The sequence below is a fragment of the Egretta garzetta genome, unplaced genomic scaffold (genome assembly GCF_000687185.1).
Source record: "Egretta garzetta isolate BGI_Z169 unplaced genomic scaffold, ASM68718v1 scaffold79, whole genome shotgun sequence".
Classification (NCBI taxonomy): domain Eukaryota; kingdom Metazoa; phylum Chordata; class Aves; order Pelecaniformes; family Ardeidae; genus Egretta; species Egretta garzetta.
Genome location: NW_009260791.1, coordinates 129,496 through 147,523, shown reverse-complemented (window position 1 = coordinate 147,523; position 18,028 = coordinate 129,496). Strand labels below are relative to the sequence as shown.

The 18,028-nt window shown below is 36.8% G+C and overlaps 1 protein-coding gene across 2 annotated transcripts in view; it reads right to left on the bottom strand.

The window, feature by feature from the left end:
• SEL1L (SEL1L adaptor subunit of ERAD E3 ubiquitin ligase) overlaps positions 1–17,644 on the bottom strand; it is a 28,987-nt gene extending 11,343 nt beyond the window's left edge. Inside the window, exons 1-16 of one of the 2 annotated variants that reach the window (XM_009646573.2) lie at positions 17,563–17,644; positions 17,003–17,225; positions 13,422–13,589; positions 12,666–12,771; positions 10,767–10,929; positions 8,896–8,949; positions 8,756–8,815; positions 8,050–8,131; positions 7,578–7,732; positions 6,776–6,832; positions 5,680–5,748; positions 4,324–4,401; positions 3,094–3,156; positions 2,149–2,236; positions 1,739–1,887; positions 467–632 (exon numbers count right to left, since the gene is read on the bottom strand). In XM_009646573.2, coding sequence (XP_009644868.2) covers positions 467–632; positions 1,739–1,887; positions 2,149–2,236; positions 3,094–3,156; positions 4,324–4,401; positions 5,680–5,748; positions 6,776–6,832; positions 7,578–7,732; positions 8,050–8,131; positions 8,756–8,815; positions 8,896–8,949; positions 10,767–10,929; positions 12,666–12,771; positions 13,422–13,589; positions 17,003–17,054 — 1,510 coding nt within the window. In that variant the 5' untranslated portion in view covers positions 17,055–17,225; positions 17,563–17,644. Of the gene's footprint in view, positions 1–466; positions 633–1,738; positions 1,888–2,148; positions 2,237–3,093; positions 3,157–4,323; positions 4,402–5,679; positions 5,749–6,775; positions 6,833–7,577; positions 7,733–8,049; positions 8,132–8,755; positions 8,816–8,895; positions 8,950–10,766; positions 10,930–12,665; positions 12,772–13,421; positions 13,590–17,002; positions 17,226–17,562 lie in introns of those variants that run through there. The other variant, XM_035902012.1, reaches the window with a different exon arrangement.
• Between the last annotated feature and the right edge of the window lie 384 nt (positions 17,645–18,028).

Genomic DNA, 18,028 nt, shown 5'->3' with positions numbered 1-18,028 from the left:
GTGGGAAGTGCTGAGAAAAGGCATTACAAGATAAAGAACAAAGGAAACTGAAGCTTGTATGCATAGTAAAGGCCAAAAGGTAAAACTAATGAGATTCCCACTTTATAGATTTAAAAATAAAATGTTAAGGCTGTGCTTGGGAAGTCCAGGGAAGAAAATTTTAAGCACTGTGCAAGTTTCTAAAGCATTCTCTCCCTATCCCATTTTTTAAATCATGTAAGTCAGAATTTACATGTATTCTAACTTTTAGGCCAGAAAGCTATTCTTAGAGGTGAAAATTAAAACTGACTGTTTTCCAGTGTGAAGAGCAGGAAAGAGGACAAGAGTCTCACTGAAGTTCTAACTGAACGAGAGCTATGTAATTACATCTTCCAGCACTTTAGTGTTCTACTAAATGGGCTACTGCAGGCCAACTCCAAAAAAAAAAAAAAACCCAAAAGTATTCAGTACAAATTCAGGTCCTTACTCTGATCAAGTATGAAAGCAGCATTGCTTTGTGCAACTTCATAGCCTTGTTCTGCCAGAAGAAGATATTGAACCACAGCAGAATTTGAATCACCATCTTTATAGCTGTTGTAGGCAGTCATCAGTCTTTCAGACCAACGCCCGCGTTCACATACGTTCTTAAACAACTGCAGAGGTAAAAACATGGGGAGAAGACTGGTAGTCAGGAAGTTCAGAAATTTAGGTTTTGCAAGAGGTAAACCTTTAACATTCAAATGTCTGTTCAAAATTTTACATTTCACAGGAAAAGCGTGATAGATGAAATCACTGCTTAAAACAAGCTTATACAGGTTACTAAGCAAATACATGTCAAGATCCAGATGCTTACTCAGAATCATTCTTAAGATCAGATTTTTTGTTATACTTAAACCCATATCTGAATGAAGAATTCAGTACCTATAAAACACTGATGTTTGCTTTCTATGACATTCTTTTGATTTTCTGCAAAGTTAATAAAGCAAATACAAACTTGCCATATCAATGTAAGAAATAAAGATTTTTCTCATGAGATACAAAGGAGTTTGATAATACATCACTGTTGTGGTTTAGCCCCAGTCAGCAACCAAGCACCACAGAGCTGCGAGCTCATCTCTCCTCATCCCCAGTAGGATGGGGGAGAGAATCAGAAGAGCAAAAGTAAGCAAACTCATGGGTTGAGATAAAAACAGTTTAAGAATTGAAATATAATAATAATAAGAATAAATTGTAATGAAAGCAAAACAACGAGAGAGAGAGCGCGAGAGAGAGAGAGAGCGCACGCACAAACCCCAGGAAAAACAAGTGATGCAACCGCTCACCAGCCGCTGACTGACGCCCCACCCATCCCCAAGCAGTGCTCACTGCCCCCCGGCCAATTCCCCCCAGTTAATATACTGAGCGTGACGTCATATGGGGTGGAACACCCCTTTGGCCAGTTTGGGTCAGCTGCCTTGGCTGTGTCAATTCCCAGCTTCTTGTGCATGGGAAGCTGAAAAGTCCTTGACTGGTGTAAGCACTACTTAGCAACAACTGAAACATCAGTGTGCATCAACATTATCCTAAATCCAAAACAGAGCACTATGCCAGCTGCTACAAAGAAAATTAACTCTATCCCAGACAAAACCAGGACAATCACTTTTCCTTTTCATAGCCTTGGCTCTGCAGTCACTAGTGGATTTCCTATATAAGCTGACGTGGTTATATCCAGCCTTTTGCAAGTCAGTATTATTTGACATTTGTAAGTGGATGACCTTACCTCAACAGCAGTATGACAGGATCGCATCACTCCAGTGCCAGTAGCATGCATCTGAGCCAAATTATAAAAAGCAAGAATGTGGCCACCCTGGGAGGCCAAGTTAAAATATTTCAAAGCTTGTTTATAGTCTCTCTTGACTCCAATGCCATCTAAAAGAAAGAATAAGTCATTGCTATTCATTCCTCTTGAAAAGCAGAGTTGTATGAAATACAGGATGTACTTACTCTTCAAAATTATTAAAGAACAACATTGTGAAAGTGTTAGGAAAAAAACAGAATAAAATATAAATCCAGTGCAATAAGGCCACTCTACATGCAGTATATCTATACTTCTAATGCCACCTAGTGAACAGTTACTGAAAGGGCAGATGCTTAGACCCAGCAAATCATCATTTTTTTGATGCCACTTACTGTAATACATGGAACCTAGTTGAAGCTGTCCATCAACCCATCCCTGTTCTGCAGCCTTTTGGAAGTACTTCAGTGCTAGCTCATAGTTCTGCAGGAAGATTTGGTCCAGTCATTAGAGCCTTGCAATACACCACAATTTAAGTAAACAAGTAAAATATACATGCACTCATGTGTAAGCGCATGGACAGATCTATATTACAGAAAAATTACAGTGAGATGTTCTAGTGTGAAAATATTCACCTGGTCAAAATTTGGAAACAAAAAATGAAATAGCCTACAACTATATTAGCATGTCTTAAGTCTGTAGCTACCTCAAAGCTGGCATCCATATACAGCATTACTATGAATAGTTACGCTTAACAGAACGGATGCCCTGTTCTGGTTCTAGAACAATTATTTAACTTGTTTCCTCAACTTTGGGCTAATTCAACTTTTGAGTTTCTGTTTGCATAGCTAAATATAAAATATTTGACAAAAAACCTTCTTGTGGGAAAAGCAACAAGGCAACGAACAATGAACTAATTAAAAGTTTCAAAGTGTTTCTCCACTCTCACAAGACACACGAAATGGGGTCAATTAGGATTTGTTTTATTTCACAAGAAAATTAAGGCCAAGTTAAAAACTGCTACCAAAAATTCACACTACTATGCATTGGGGGTTGGACTAGATGACCTCTAGGGGTCCCTTCCAACCCAAAACATTCTATGATTTCTAACAGCTTCAGCAATATTTTCAAGCTCATTAGAGGGAACTTAGCATGTTTCATAGCTGCTAACTCCACAGTGAATTTTTTTTTATATTACAGATTTCCTCATGGAGTTTTCAGTGTAACAGAAATCTTCACAATTAAGTCTTCTATAGTACCTCCCTCCAGAGAAAAAGTTTGTTGACAACAAGAAGTTACACAATCACCTATGATTAGAAAGACGACTGTCAAAAGCTTACCACTGGAACACCTCTTCCGTAGAGGTAAGCCATTCCTAATCCACTCTGTCCCACTGGATTACCCTGAAAACACAGGAAAACACTTCTGCAAAGAAAGGCAAAACCTACAGCTACATCTTTCAAATTTGGTAGGTCTTTAACATCACTAAAACAAATAGTGCTTAAGATAGATTTGCTTTGTAACTTTGCTCTTAGTAAGTAATATTTAGGGAGAAAATACCATCTTTGGTAACTTTTATTCAGTAACTACACAGGAGATTAACAGGAAAAAGAAAAGCTCTCAACACTAGTTATTAAAGTCTACTATGCACTTTCAAAATGTTGTATGAGATGTAGAATCGACATCCATAGAAAGGTGGGGCATTAATAGCTTATTCATCTTTAGTTTTTCCAAGCGACAGAGGCTCCCAGGACAGGTACAGGAACTCTAAGAATCTGTCTTAAGGGCAAACTGGTGGCTGTCCTGTGGGCTGCATTACTGACCACTGCCCCCGCAAAAGTACGCACTATGGTATTCCTTCAATGCCAGGACAGGCAATGGGGCACATCAGAAACCTTCAGTGAATGTAGGAAATTAGCAAATTGAGAGATCCTTACTCTAGGACAGAGGAGTAGAACAGCAATCTAATTGTGGAATGCAGGAACCATGAAGACAGTTATCTTACAGCAGTCCCTTCGAAACTTAACCTACTGTGTTTCACATGCTAAACATATTTCCCAGAGGACTACTCATGCTTTAACTGTACACATGCTACCATAAGGGATAGGTCAAAGACAGACACAAGCATGTAACAGCCAAAACCAAACACTCCAATAAGATGAAAGGTATAAAACCAAAACCATTATCTATTCACTGATCATAAGCCAGAACCAAAATAACATAGTACCAGTGCACTGTAAATTTCTGTGATAAGACAGCTTTGAATTAATGAAAATCAACACTTAACAGAATTGCAGGCTTTTTAGGTGGAAAGCATTTCATGCTGATGCCAGCATTCATGAGAGTTAGACTCCTTGTGCTGAACACAGCTTTGAGAAGCATCAGGACCAGAACAGGAGGCATTTTCCAACATCTTAGACAAGCAGGGTTTAATTATGGGCTAATCTGGGCCAGAAGTTGGGAGTAGGTGTATGCACATGGAAGTGCCCCAATAAAAACATTTGCAGCATTTCCAAGCTAATCAACTTTTTAGTGCATATGCTGTATTTCTAGCTTACAGATAATCATACCATATCAGCAGCTTTCTTGAAATACTGAAGAGCTGTTTCATTGCTCTGAGGTACAACATCACTTCCTTCTGAGTACATCTGAAGGAGAAAGGCGTTATTGAAGAACAGCTGAAGAAGTCAGTTTAGCATGGAGATCATGAAGCATCTTCACTTTGCATACGAGAGGGAGTCTATTGTACTATTAGACTATTCTGACTATTGCATTACTAAATAATCATTAAAGAACTTGCCCAAAAGCAGAAAACATGTCTCAATACTGTAAAATTCAAATTCAGAGGGTTTAACTTTCTAATGGAGAATGAACTGCCCACAAAATTAAAAAGTTTTCATGAAAATACCCTTCATTATTGAGTTCTACCAGTGTGCAGTGAAGAAAACATAATCAGGCAAAGATCCTGTGAGACCAGTACAAGTCAAACTATATTGGCAGTTAAAATACTTCTTGAAAACAAAGCAAGAATTGATTACTAAACCCTGCTCATTTCAGTATTAGATACAAAACACTCAAGCAGTAGAGAAAGCAGGAACCTGCAGTTCCTCCTGTCAGGTGCCCTGACCAGCATATTATGCTATTTTTTCATGCTCTAAGGACATGAATTTTGCATCCTCTACTGTAATGACATCCTGAAAAAAGATGAGCTAGAGCTCCTGCTTATTGCAGCCTAACCTTCCAGGGTACTCAAATGGAGTAATAAGGATTTAGCTCCTCACAGGGTGAAGGTAGCCTGCAACCCAGATCTCAGCCAAGTGACCTAAATACCTTTCTAAGCAGTAACACATTAACATCAACAATAGCAGCTTGTCAATCATGTTTTAGATTTTTAAACAAAAAAAAAGAACTTAAATCTGAGTAAACTGATACAATGGCCTGCCTTGCCGATAACTCAGGCTTTGGTTCAGGGTAGATGCAGACCTATTGGCAACTCTGATGCCTCAGTTCACTACACAGAATACAGATGTCTTTCTCCTTTCCTTCCTGAACTTATTATTTCCCACTAGGCAAAATTCTGAGAAGCCTAGCTGTTCCCCACACACTGTATGGAAGAGCATAGTGGCCTACTCTTGAGTTTTGAACTCCACCACAGAAAAAAAAAAAAAAAAAAAAATCTAGTTCAAGCACTATTTAGAAAAAACCAAAAGTTCCTGAAGTGAAGGATCAAGTAGAAAACTTAGACTAGACATAATAGACTACGACATTCAAATCTTGCAGGAGAATTCAAAACAGTAGCAAACCAGAAGTACCTACATTCCAGTATTCAAGTTTTAGACTGCCTGATATCAGAAAGTAGGAAATATTTGTTATTTTTCATTGAAAAGCAGTCAACTTGCTTACTTCCGAGAGTGTTCATATCTTACCTTTCCTAGAAAGGCCATGGCATGTGAATTGCCAGCATTAGCTGCTTGATTGAAGTACTCAAATGCTCGCTGTAGGGAAGAAAACAAGTATTTTAGTCACCATGACTATGATTTGAGTAGTTTTTCTTGCAACTAGAGCAGAGGCGAGTAGGTTGTTTGCCAAGTTACCAGGTTCTTCTGGGGATAAGTTATCAATCCCACCTAATTTAATACATGTAACAGGGTTCTCCATTTATAATCAGACTATTGAGCAGCAATCATTCTCAACAGTGTATTCCAAAAAGCAGAGGAAAAAAAAAACAAAACACAACCCTACAACTGCTACTATGCACAAGCTACACAGATAAATCTTACTTCCTTATTGTACCTTACTGTTTAGAAGAGGAGAGATCTGCCAGTTCCTATTCCAGTTTTACACAGAACTTGGTTGTACTCATTCTGACTACTTGCTATCATCTCTGAACCCTTGCAGAGCAGTCTTTTTGAAGTATTTTAAATGTGATGACCATTAAATAATTTCTGGTTGGTAGCTGAGTCTGAAGTAATCCTCAGGACTACACATCTTCAGTTCTCAGTTTTTTCAATACGTACTTTAAGAAGAGGTTAGCTATTTTAACTTCTATAAGTGTTAGCTAGGTTGGCTTACATAAGCAGAAGTTCTATTTTCTATGCACACTTAATATCCTCAGTATTGAAAGCTGCACTGTTTTGTCTACAGAAGCAAAACATTCTTGCAAGCCACATAAACCAGACTATCATTGCTGATGCATGCACAGTGTGTCATGAAGATTCTGCTACATGTACAAAAGCTCAGCCAGTTTCAAATACTACTTGATGGAAACCTGGTCTTTGTTTCTGTCTTCCTCATTTCTAAGACGATTAGTCTTAAACTAATGGTGTAAGAAAATCAGCTCCATGTACTAGTCACATAAAGATTCAGTTTTATTGAATGAATTAAGTTTTATTGAACAAGACTACTGAAGTTATTAAAGACCTTACAGTGGTACTTAAACACTTTCACTTCACTGTGGTCTCAGCTATACTTTCCTCCCCTCCACCAAGTGTAATATGCATGAGAGATACACAGAAAGGGTACCTGATGATTTTGCTCTACTCCTCTTCCTCCGTGCAAGTGCAACTGTCCAAGGCCAACCTAAAAATAATTTTTATATTGCAAATAAGTCACTTCTCCATGGGGACTTCCTTTTTCTAGTAATATAGATACCAGTGGGCTAATTGCATGCACAAAGACAGACCACATCAGAGTTAAAGATGCCACAAAGTCTGGAGGCACAGATTTGCTTCAATAACTGCAGTACAGTCCTATTTTTTTCACGTTACCCCAAGCAGAAACTTATCCTAGATAAGTGATGTGACTGTCCTAGATACAAAATAGTAATTTTCATTTGAATTCTTCCTACCTCATTCTTAAGCCATACATTACCAAGTTGAATTGTGACAATTTGCCTACATTAGTGTCCTCCCCTCCTGCATTGTGAGTAGAAGAGGTCCAGCCTGCAGCATGCAGAAGTCATGTAAGAACAGAAGCAGCAAGAAATTGGAGGTCCCTTGTCAGGGCCATTTCTTTTGATCAAGGCTTCCTGTACAACATCTAAAGCTATCCTTAAAATAGTCTGGCTGCTTTCTAGTGAAAGCCAAGATCCTAAAGTTGTAAAGTTTTGACTTATTTTCCACAAAAATTTGCATTTTCTGTCCAAGTTCTACCTTAAACCAACTAAAATATAAGCCTCTTCTCATAAAAACTAATCAGGAAATAGCAACCAGGTTGATTTAGGAGAAAGAGAAAACTAAAGCTCCAATGTCTTTCCATGTTTCATAAAGCTGTTCCTGTAATTCCTGAAAACCTTTGCATGCCATCAAGGTGAACTTAATCTTACCTGTGCTTGTACGTCTCCTTTCTCTGCTAAAAACTGATAATACTGAATCAAGTCTTCTTCTAGCATCCCACTTGCCATTCCTGGATTTTCTACTTCATCTGCTAAACGAATTCGTTGAACCACTGTGCCACCAGTCAAAGAAATGTCACTAGCAACTGGAAAACAGATAAGATATATTTTCAAACAGTTTTTTCAATACAAATATTACACTGTAACTTAGTAAAAACAGATCTCTACAGAGCTTCAAACTGCTACTCTGAGAGAATGAATTACTTTGACGCTCTCTAAGAATTAAAGACATTTCAATAGATAAGAGAGAAAAGTAGCATATTGTGATTCAGAGCCAAGCAGATAGCTTGTTTAACAGTAGGGATTCTCTATTTTTATACTATTACTGTTGATAGTACTTCTAGGTGAATGATAAAGAAATACATAGAACGTCAAGCATGTTAGCCTAGTAAAAAGTTTTTACCATGATTAGCTACAAGTCGGTAGTGAGTGAGAGCAGATTCACAACTTTGAAGGACTCCTATCCCAGCCCAGTACCGGTAACCCTAGAAAGGAAAATATAAAAAATATGGGACTATCAGTTATTTGACAGCATACTGCTTACCAGGTTACAAACTTTTTTCACATTACTTGAGCAATATTTTACAAGACAATAGGCAAAACAAAGGCCACAAGTCCATTGTGTCTGCATTAAAAGCAGCTGATTGATACAATTAAAGGTTAAGCACAGCCACTTCAGATATTACTCAGGAAAAAGCAAATAAGCAGAATAATACTTATGGGAGAAAGCCTAAAGTCTTTAACTTAAATATGTTGCTCTTTGTCTTAAATCACACAATACTGATTAAAACAGCATCTTCTGTAAAGATCTCTGGCTTTCACAGTTTTCATCTGCCTATAAAAATTAAGAGTCTGACACTTCTGCTTTAAGTCATAGAATGTTTTGGACTGGAAGGGACCCCTAGAGGTCATCTAGTCCAACCCCCCTGCAGTGAGCAGGGACACCGCTAACTTACGTTAACGAGGAGTAACGGGGAAGCTGCTATTGCTCACCCAATGCATGCACGATGATTTAAGATTTGGACAGTGTATCTACGTGAATGCAAATCTTACATTAAAAATTTAAAAGTACAAAAAAGTTCTTGCATGTTATTAACCATCTTACTTACCAAGATCATATGGGCAATCAGATTTCCTCCTAGAGCTCCAAAAGTGTAATATACCAGGGCCTTAAAACAAAATCATTGGTTATTTAACATCTGCCTCCAAGATAAAATACAGGAGCACACACTGAAGATTTCTAAGTTACCTTAGCTTGACTAGAATTGACTCCTAGACCAGATGCATACAGAAATCCAAGAGCCTAGAAATAAAATAAAGTTTGTCAGCACATTCTTTGAAAAATCCAGGATCAGTTTTCCTAGAATACACAAGTATAATGAAGTCAAACAACAATTCAAAGCTGCAAAAAATATGCCAAGCTCTACCTTCACTTTGGTACCTCCTATATCTAGGCCCTTCCCTGCCCCTTTTAAAGTATTATTCAGTTGCCTAGGACACTAACCTAAATATATCTCACCAGAATTCAGTCTAGTGGATCAAACACAAGGAAGAAACAACTACATCCCTGAATGTTAAATGTAGATCCAAAGGTCCTGAACAGTAAAAATATCCCAGTTTAAAGACCCTCAGGTGAAGATCAGCAATATCGGTCAGTTTATTCATGTATCCTACTTGCCTCATACACCAGTGCAAACATACAGCAACCATGACCTTCTCTAGAAGAGTCTTACTGATTGATTTACTGTCTAACAGATCCTACAAATTTACTATTTTGTGTCTGTTCTGCCACAGGTTAGTTGCATTTATGACTATAAATATAAGCAGATAGAATGCAGAGCTGGTTGGCTGAGGTTTTTTCAAAAGTTATTTTTATTCTTAAAATTTACATAATTACTGCTCTATAACACCTGTTACATCTGTGTGGCTCAGAGGTGAAACTAGTAGCACAGAAGATAACAGTACACATATAAAGGTGTCTGTATTTCAGCGTTCTAAGGCTATTCTAGGCAATTCTGAAAGCATACCAAAAAAAAAAGAAAATCATCTCATGCAGGCAGTATTGAATTCTAGACCAATAAAAGTCAAGGTCCTGATCAAGATATAAAGTCTCTAGAGAAAAGATGTTCCTGCTTTCTATGGTAAATCAGGGCTCCAACATTAAACAGGAAACAGCAGGACACTTGGTAGCCAAACAGCTAAGAGAAACTGGGTAATTCCTAAAGCAGCTGACACTTCCAAAACAAAAGAGAACTAAACAGTAAGTATATGCAGATATTGAGACATTAAAATTGGTAACACCCATATTTTATGACATTACATGTCCACAATTACATATGAACAAATCTATAATGTTCAAAGGAACATGGACAAGGTGAGTCCCATTCCACTAAACAGCTTTCAAGATTCCTAGTAGTTCATAACTTCCTAGATGATAAACTTGTGTGTGTGTGTATCTACCTATGTCAAAGATAAAACTGCAGATGAGAAGTCACAACACCCCACACAAACCACAAGAAAAAAGTAACAGAGTTTCAGAAATTCGTTGGGTGCAGTCACCTGTATCTACCCCATTTTTGACTTACACATCCAATCCAGTCAGTCATACAACAGATAAGAAATTAAACAAAAGACCACCATCATACTATATTACTAGTTTGGTTTTTTTTTAAACTTAAAGAGAAGACCTGTTTCCATGTGTTTGCCTTGAGGGTGCAGGCACCATTTGTTACTGCACCCTCAGTAATGCTAGCAGCATGCAAAAGCCAGGTAAAGCAGAAGCATTTGGGGTACGATCTTTGAACCAAAGCAAGGCACTGGTGAAATTTAAAAAGGTAAAAGGCAATGTGCAGTCAGGATTATTAATGCTTGCTTAAGCATTTCCTAAAATACATTTCCTGAATTGGAGCCTAAGCCAAGTGTTTTACATCAAGTTTTCAAACAATTTAAAAAAGCAGCACTCTGTCTGCTGTCTTTTTTAACCAGGCAACAGATAACACTTACTGTTCGCATTCTATTCTGAATTCAAGAACAATCTATAAACCCACTTTAGCTAAGTACAGCCTATAAAGCAATTTATAAACCTACCAAAACTTCTGGAGAATCTAAGGACATACATACCATTTGTCCTTTAGGAGAACCTTCTTCTGTTAGTTTTTCAAATAGTTCTTTTGATGACTGGATGTTCTGCTTCAGGTAATCCCCAAACAACAAAGCATAAGACACTTTCTCCATTGCCTTGGTATGATTCATGTCAGCTGCTTTCAGAAGATATTGATACGCTCTTAAAAGAAAACAATTTCTTTAGTCACCTTGAGGCAAAGCAGCAGATTCCATTCATAAACCTGAAGATTCTGGGAGGGTGTTCTATTCCTCTGGTTTAGCCTCTATTTTGTACAAATGCATCTACCTCCAGTCATTTGTTCTGGGTCTGAACTATCAATCTACGCAACAACTCACATGATTTAGCCAATAGACAAACTGGATTTTAATGTTCACCCTACCCCATATGCAAAGCAGTATGCATTTCTTCCCCTGTAAGATATATGAAAAGTTTAAGGTCAAATGATCACGTTTTTGGAGCAACAGTTTTATGTGCTGTACTAGGTATCTAGGACCACTACTCTGAGAGCTTCAGACCATGACAGAAAAAAAGAAGCCTGAAAAAGACTACGGAGTCTCTTTGATTTGATGAGTACAAAGTCATTCCAATGAAAACACTAAGTGTTGGGTCCAATACAACTTAATACACGATCAATTTTGTGATGGAACAGTCATGCTAACAATGAGAAAGTTGTCTGGAAATTCCCCCTTCTATTTCAGCCTCAGTCCTCCAAAGTAATTTCACAGCAGCTGGTTTCACAGCAATTTCAAAAACTGTAACCTTAAACATAACAGTACTGCCGAGCATGCTTCAGCTTGATTTCTCATGAACCTTTGATAGCATTCCAAGATTTTTCTTTACCTCTCCTCCTTTCTATTCTCAGACTTGTTTTCTTTCTTTAGGACTGGCTGAGGCACACCTGGCTCCTCACATAATTTCATCTTCTATGAAAGTGTAAGGTATTCAAGAGAACTAAGATCTAATATTGCTTTACAATTCCTACACTATTTTACACAAAAGAATACTAGTCAGAGTCTAACAGATATTGTCTCCCTTTGTCTTTGCCAAGGTGCAATGGACAACTTCTTGCTGTACTTCAGTCTCCCTGACACATAAAGTAGAAATACACGCCCTTATCTCCACAAACAAGTTTAACATGGTCATAGTGCTCACATAATTATCAGCAGCTTCAAGTCATCACTTACTGATGAAGTTGTCAACATGAGTACCAGGGAGTTCTAAATTAACATAGCTATTCTTAATTATAGTGGTAAGCTGACAAGTATTTCATCAGTAATTGGATATATGCAGAGTAGAAAGTAATCAGACAAGAATGAACAAAACACTCATTTCATTCGTTTTGTCTACAAGTATTACCCTTCTCTCATACAATGTTAATTATTAGCATTCTAACAATTTGTTGAGATTAAATTTAATACTATTTTTATGGTGACCAAAACCATCAGAAAGCAGGAACAAAACCAGAGCAGAACAAGAAATGGTGATTTTTTCCAACTTCATCTTTGAAGCATAATGAGAACCAGACTATAAGAAACATATGAAAAAGGACAATTATCTTGTATCACGTTCTCAGTTTTTTTCTGGGCAGTTGCCACATATGAATTGTAGCTAGAGAACTGCAGCACCATCTTACATTAAGTCAATGTTTTGATGAGATCCACTCTTCAGAAATTAATCTTATCTGATTTGTAGTGGATTCAGAGGAAAGCAGGCATAAATGTTTTTCTAAACACCCTGAAATTACTATTTATTTTCAGTAATATCACTGCATAGTCTGATGCTAAGACCAACGAAGTACAAAGTCCCAAGGCAACTCATTTAAGGTATTTTTCAGTTAAACCAGAGTGACCAGCTGTATCATCCTTCTCTTGTGGGGGTGGAAGAGGTAGACTTACTCTTTCTTCTGAGCCTTTTTACTGCTTTCATTAAGGATTTTCATTCCAGTCTGATAAACATCCTCAGCTTCTTGCATCTGCCTTCTCTTATTAGACTGCTCTTCAGCTAAAAAAAAAAAAAAAGAAAAAAGAAAGAAAAAAAAAAAAAAAGAAGTACATTAAAAGCTCCAACTACACAGCTCAAGACTATTGTCTCAAAATTCCTATTGGTTCTAATGGGAAAATGCAGCCAGAAATATGTTTCTGAAGACAAATAAACAACCCAAGTGAATACAAAAAGCTGTCTAAAGAAGGCGTTGGATATTTTGGTAGACAGTTTCTTCTCATGTTATATCTCTCATGTATGAGTTTGCTGTTAAAATGTTCTTTTCATTGCTTCAAAGCAAGCTGTGCAAGGAAGAAAGGTTCCTCCTTCAGTAGAACATTTCCTAGAGAATGGCTGCGTTTGTGCAACAAATCAGCGAGTATGATGGGAAACACTTTTAAACTCCTATACTCCTACAGTCTCAGAAACTAAGTTGTATAGATGACTCCACTGCAAGGTTTTCCCAAATAGCTTTGTGAAGTGGCATTTGCATTATAATCTTTTCCATTATGAGAACTGGGCCTTTATAATTATTTGTATATCGGAGTATAAAGTGGCTGTTAATATATGACAGGGACTTCTAGACCCTGAAATAAAGGCCATTAAGGGGACTGAAAACACTAGATTAAGAAAGCATTCCTTGGACAAGAACAAGATATCAGGTTACTTACTTTCACAGAAACCCCACTTTTGATCTTTCTTATAATCATAGGTTGTTGCACACCAAAGTCTGCCATCTTCCCTTCCATCTGCAGTGCACTCTGCATACTCCTTCTCCATAAACAAAAAGGGGAAGTGGCAAGGTTCACCATCTGCAGTGCCTCCAATAGCTGTCAAAACTGAAAGTACATAACCAGGAATTAGACTGCTTTCCTTTATTCCACAAATTAAAGTCATCTACTACATATAGGAATGCACTCCTATGTTGGTTTTAATTTCTATGAACTGCATTTAATGAAGTTTTCAGTAAAACTTCTAATTTACAAAAGCCCGAAAAAGCAATTATTCTTCTAAACAACACTTGAGAAAGTATTGTTCTTATTTTTAATTAGGAAATGAAAGAGAAGGTATGTGATTTCTTACATTCCTTAGTTCTAAGCAAAGAAAATATTTTTGTTTAGTTTGGAGAAGGCAAATCTCAGTTACATTTTTATTTCCTACCAAAATAAACAGCCCTTCCTTTCACTTTCTCTTCTCTGCGCTCCCTTCCTCATGCAAAAGACTACCCTTGAAGTGCATTCCAGTGAATATATTCATTTTAGCCCTAGTGTCAGACGTAATCATGACAGATCCAGGCACATCGCCAAATGCGATACTGAAAGTACTTGAATATCAGCACGGAGTACACTTAGAACATACAACTATAAGAAAAGTCTTAAATGAAACCACTACAAGTCCAGTCATTTTCTACTGTTGCACACACTTATACTGAAAAATTTATTTCACTTTGCTAGTATATTTAAGTTGCATTCAAAATCACTTTGAACAGCACGGTGCATTAGAACTTCAAAGATTATGGATTCCAATATTGCAAAATTTTTTAATTAAATCAATCTTCTATGAAGACTAAGAATTATCTTTGGTTTTTGAAAATGAAATTATTTCAATTCGCCTTTTATAAAGGTCTTTCTCTTTCTCTCAGCTAAATCCAGCAGCTGGGTTCAGCTTCATTTGAAGACATTTGCAAAGTCATGCAAATGAGAACATAAATTATACGGTGTTTTTTCAGGTTAAGTTTGTCATTCTTGTGGTTATAGAGAAAGCTAGTTCTTTTTCTAGGGTCTATAATTGTAAGGCCTAGAGACCATACTAATTTAAAAATTTCACGTTGATTTTTTGAAGCATAAGAAAGTCTCCAAGATTAGTTAGCCTGTTCAAATTGCTCTTCATAATTTGTTTTGCTGTCAAATGTTCCACCACACCACTCCAAGTTAATTATCCCATAACAGACAAGGCAAAATGTTATTTTCAGAAATTGCATTCAAAAATAATGTGTCCAGGTGCAACTATCCTGGAATCATCTTAGACATCCATTAACCAGAGCAATGCACAAACTCATGCTAAGGGACCTCTTATCACTGCCATTTGAACAAACTCCAGGTCCAGAATATTAACACTACTTGAGAACTTGAAGTTTTACTTGTGTTGTTTAGTACCTTGTCTCCTGTATTGAAAGCAATTGAACACAAACCACTTACACAGTGCTCTGCATGAGAGTTAGCTGTATACTAAAGTTAGGAAATTACTCTACACCTCCTCCTTGCCTTTTTCTTTAATTCTAAATTCAACCATAATGCTGGTTTTCCCCTCAGATGGTAACAAACACGAATCCCTAAAGCAAAACAGCAATGCTATCATAGGATAAAATGCTCAACACAGTTTTATCGCATACATAAAGAATGATCAATACAAACTGAGGCAAATAACTTCAAGGATAAATTACTTTTTGTCAAACTGAGTGTGCAAGTAGCAATTTACCCATTATACTATGTCTGAATAAAGTGTATGGTATTTTAGCATTATATTTTGTCCTTGCTTTCTTATACCTCACCTCATACTTTATGCTGCAAGAAACCCAAATATAGGTTTCTTGCAAGTTTGCCAGCTCTGTATAAACTCATATGCAGTTTTCAGCAAAAACTGTTAGTATGGATCTTGATTGTTATAAAAACACACAACACAAAAGATAAATAACTAAAAAATACCATTTTCTTTACACAGAAGGCCTCCTCACTAATCAGAAGAGAGCAGGACAACTTCTTTCTTAGAAGGTTAAAAGACTTAGTAGTACTAATTCTAAATTACTGAAGATTTTTTTTTCTGCTCAATATCCTGAAAAATACACATGAAAACTTGAAAAACATTATTCTTTTCCATGCAATCTCATCACCATACATAGGAGCCAAACTGTATTTAGAAAAGCTTTAATCTCCCTTAATGCAGTCCTGTCACCAGTAGCTCATTCAAGAGATGTAACACCTGTATCTAAAGTAGATTCCTGTCCTGCTCAGTTAAAAAGTTTGTCAGTAAAGCTGTTCTTTAGCAGGTTTTTTTCCTGCCAGAATACAAGTGCTTTTCCTTCAGAATTGCTTTTTAGATAAAACCAATAGTCCTTCCACCCACATCACTTATTTACTTCATAAGAGGTTCCAAAAACTGCACAAGACTTAAATTTATAGTTTTTGAGAGACACTTGCAGTACTTTGACAGTAGTTAAAAACCTTAGTTGTGAGGAAGCAAGCCATCTGGTTACACCTTTCTGATGTCAGATTAAAAGTATCTTATGGCAGCAAGCTATTTAGTGGATTTTAAACACCTTTTTCCTGTACAACACCAGACCTATTGACAGCAATACTTATTCCTATTACTGAGTTTTTACAAACTGTATACTAGTTCTGCATTAACAAGGAAGGCTTAGTACAAAACACTGATAATATATATCAGAGTTCATTTCATAACTCTTGCTTTCTTTTGACATTCAAATCTGAGTTGAGAAGATGAACAAATACTAATATTACCACGTAACTGTACTTTTTCAGTAAAGTTGAAGATTTACTTTTTATGGACAAGTGAAAAGGAAAAGTCTTTTAGGGTACTCAGCTGTGCCATCTAGTTATCATCCACTAACCACAAGTCAAAAAAATCATATTAAATTTGTAGTTTTATTTGTAGTAAAAAATAAATACTAGAATTTCCTGGGAATTTAGGCACAAGGACATAAAGTTTTACCTATATTTAAAAAATTTACTGAAGTTTACATGCAATTTAGATGTTGCCCTAAGGCTCCTAATGCCATCCTAGGAAGCTTGCCTTTGCGTCACAATTTGTTCCTTCTCTGTCAACTGACTCTCCAGGCAAACAGCCAGCAGGCTGAAACACTGATGCAATTTCTCCTTCTATGGTTGATATACATACACACAGCACAGTATGTGTGCTTGAGTCCTATTTAAAGAAATCATGGCTTTCTCCATTCGATAGTTAAAGCTTTCCAAGAAGATGGAAACAAGAATAATTATGGAAAACCCTTTCAAACACATCTAAAAAAACCCACTCTGACTTCAATCACAATATATTTGAAAACTTTTTGATGTAACTTTCTAATGGAAAAGGCAGCAATTACCATTCCATTCCAGAAAGGTTAAGACACTCCTTATTTCATATGTTCAAAATTACTATTTGTGTTCATCCACAATCCAAAAGTTACTCAGATACATCTTTTTTGCCACTTGTTCAAAAGTCTGTGAGCAGTTACCTGGACTCTGTATTTCTGCTTCTTCCAAATCCTTATTTAATAGAGTTGACATTTCTAGAGAGTTTAACTCTTCCAGCAAATTCTCTTTTTCCTCTTCTTGACTGTGCAAGTTCTCTTCATCCTCTGATTGAGAATCCGATTTCCCCGATTCAAGGAAGATTTGACCTGCTACCACTCGCGTTCCTGTGGAATGGTCCTTTACCTGGTCCTCTGCAGATAAAGTCTGAAGGAAAGCAGCCACGTAATTTAGAAGATTAGAAACTGAACAGCAGCAGCTGGCAAAAAAAATTACTTTTTAAAGATACGATTAATTAACATACTAAGTTTAAACAGTAGCATCAAAAGTAAGATAAGCTACCTCTATCAGCTCTCATTGACTCTATCCCTTTCAGTTCTTGGAAAAAAAAATTTTTTCAAAGATATAACACAACATTAATTCTTCTGATGCACAGACAGCAAGAACTACAGAACAGTTTAAAACAGGAATCATAGTTCTGAATTTCAGACATTTGCTCTCACTCCACAAGAAAAACAGAACGACTAGAAACTTAGTTCCTCACCTTTGACTCCAGTGATTCATCTTGATTTCCCTCTTCATCTAGAAGAGATGAAGAGATGTTATAAGTTAGTAAAAAGCTTTTCCATGAGTAATTTTCTCAAAAATAAAAATAAGTTTAGCTGTAATATTGCACCATGGTTCTGAAATATTCTAGGGTACTAAGTTGACTAATGCACTTCAGAAAAACCTTGTTAGCGTTGTCAGGAAGAATCAAATGTTTCACAGACGATCCTCCTCTTCCTTAAATTATGCCAACACAACTGTGTGTCCAATACTGGGAAAAAGCGTGGAATTATTTTTGTTTTTTTAAAAACCCAAATCAATCCTCTAGATTACCAACCAGTCTGAATTGTACCAGTCCAACTAAACTACTTTAAAAGGTATGTATCAAGTGAAAAGGGCCTATGGAACCTAAAGTTTTTAGTCACCAAATCAGCTTTAGTATAAACAGCGACCAGAAAGTTACA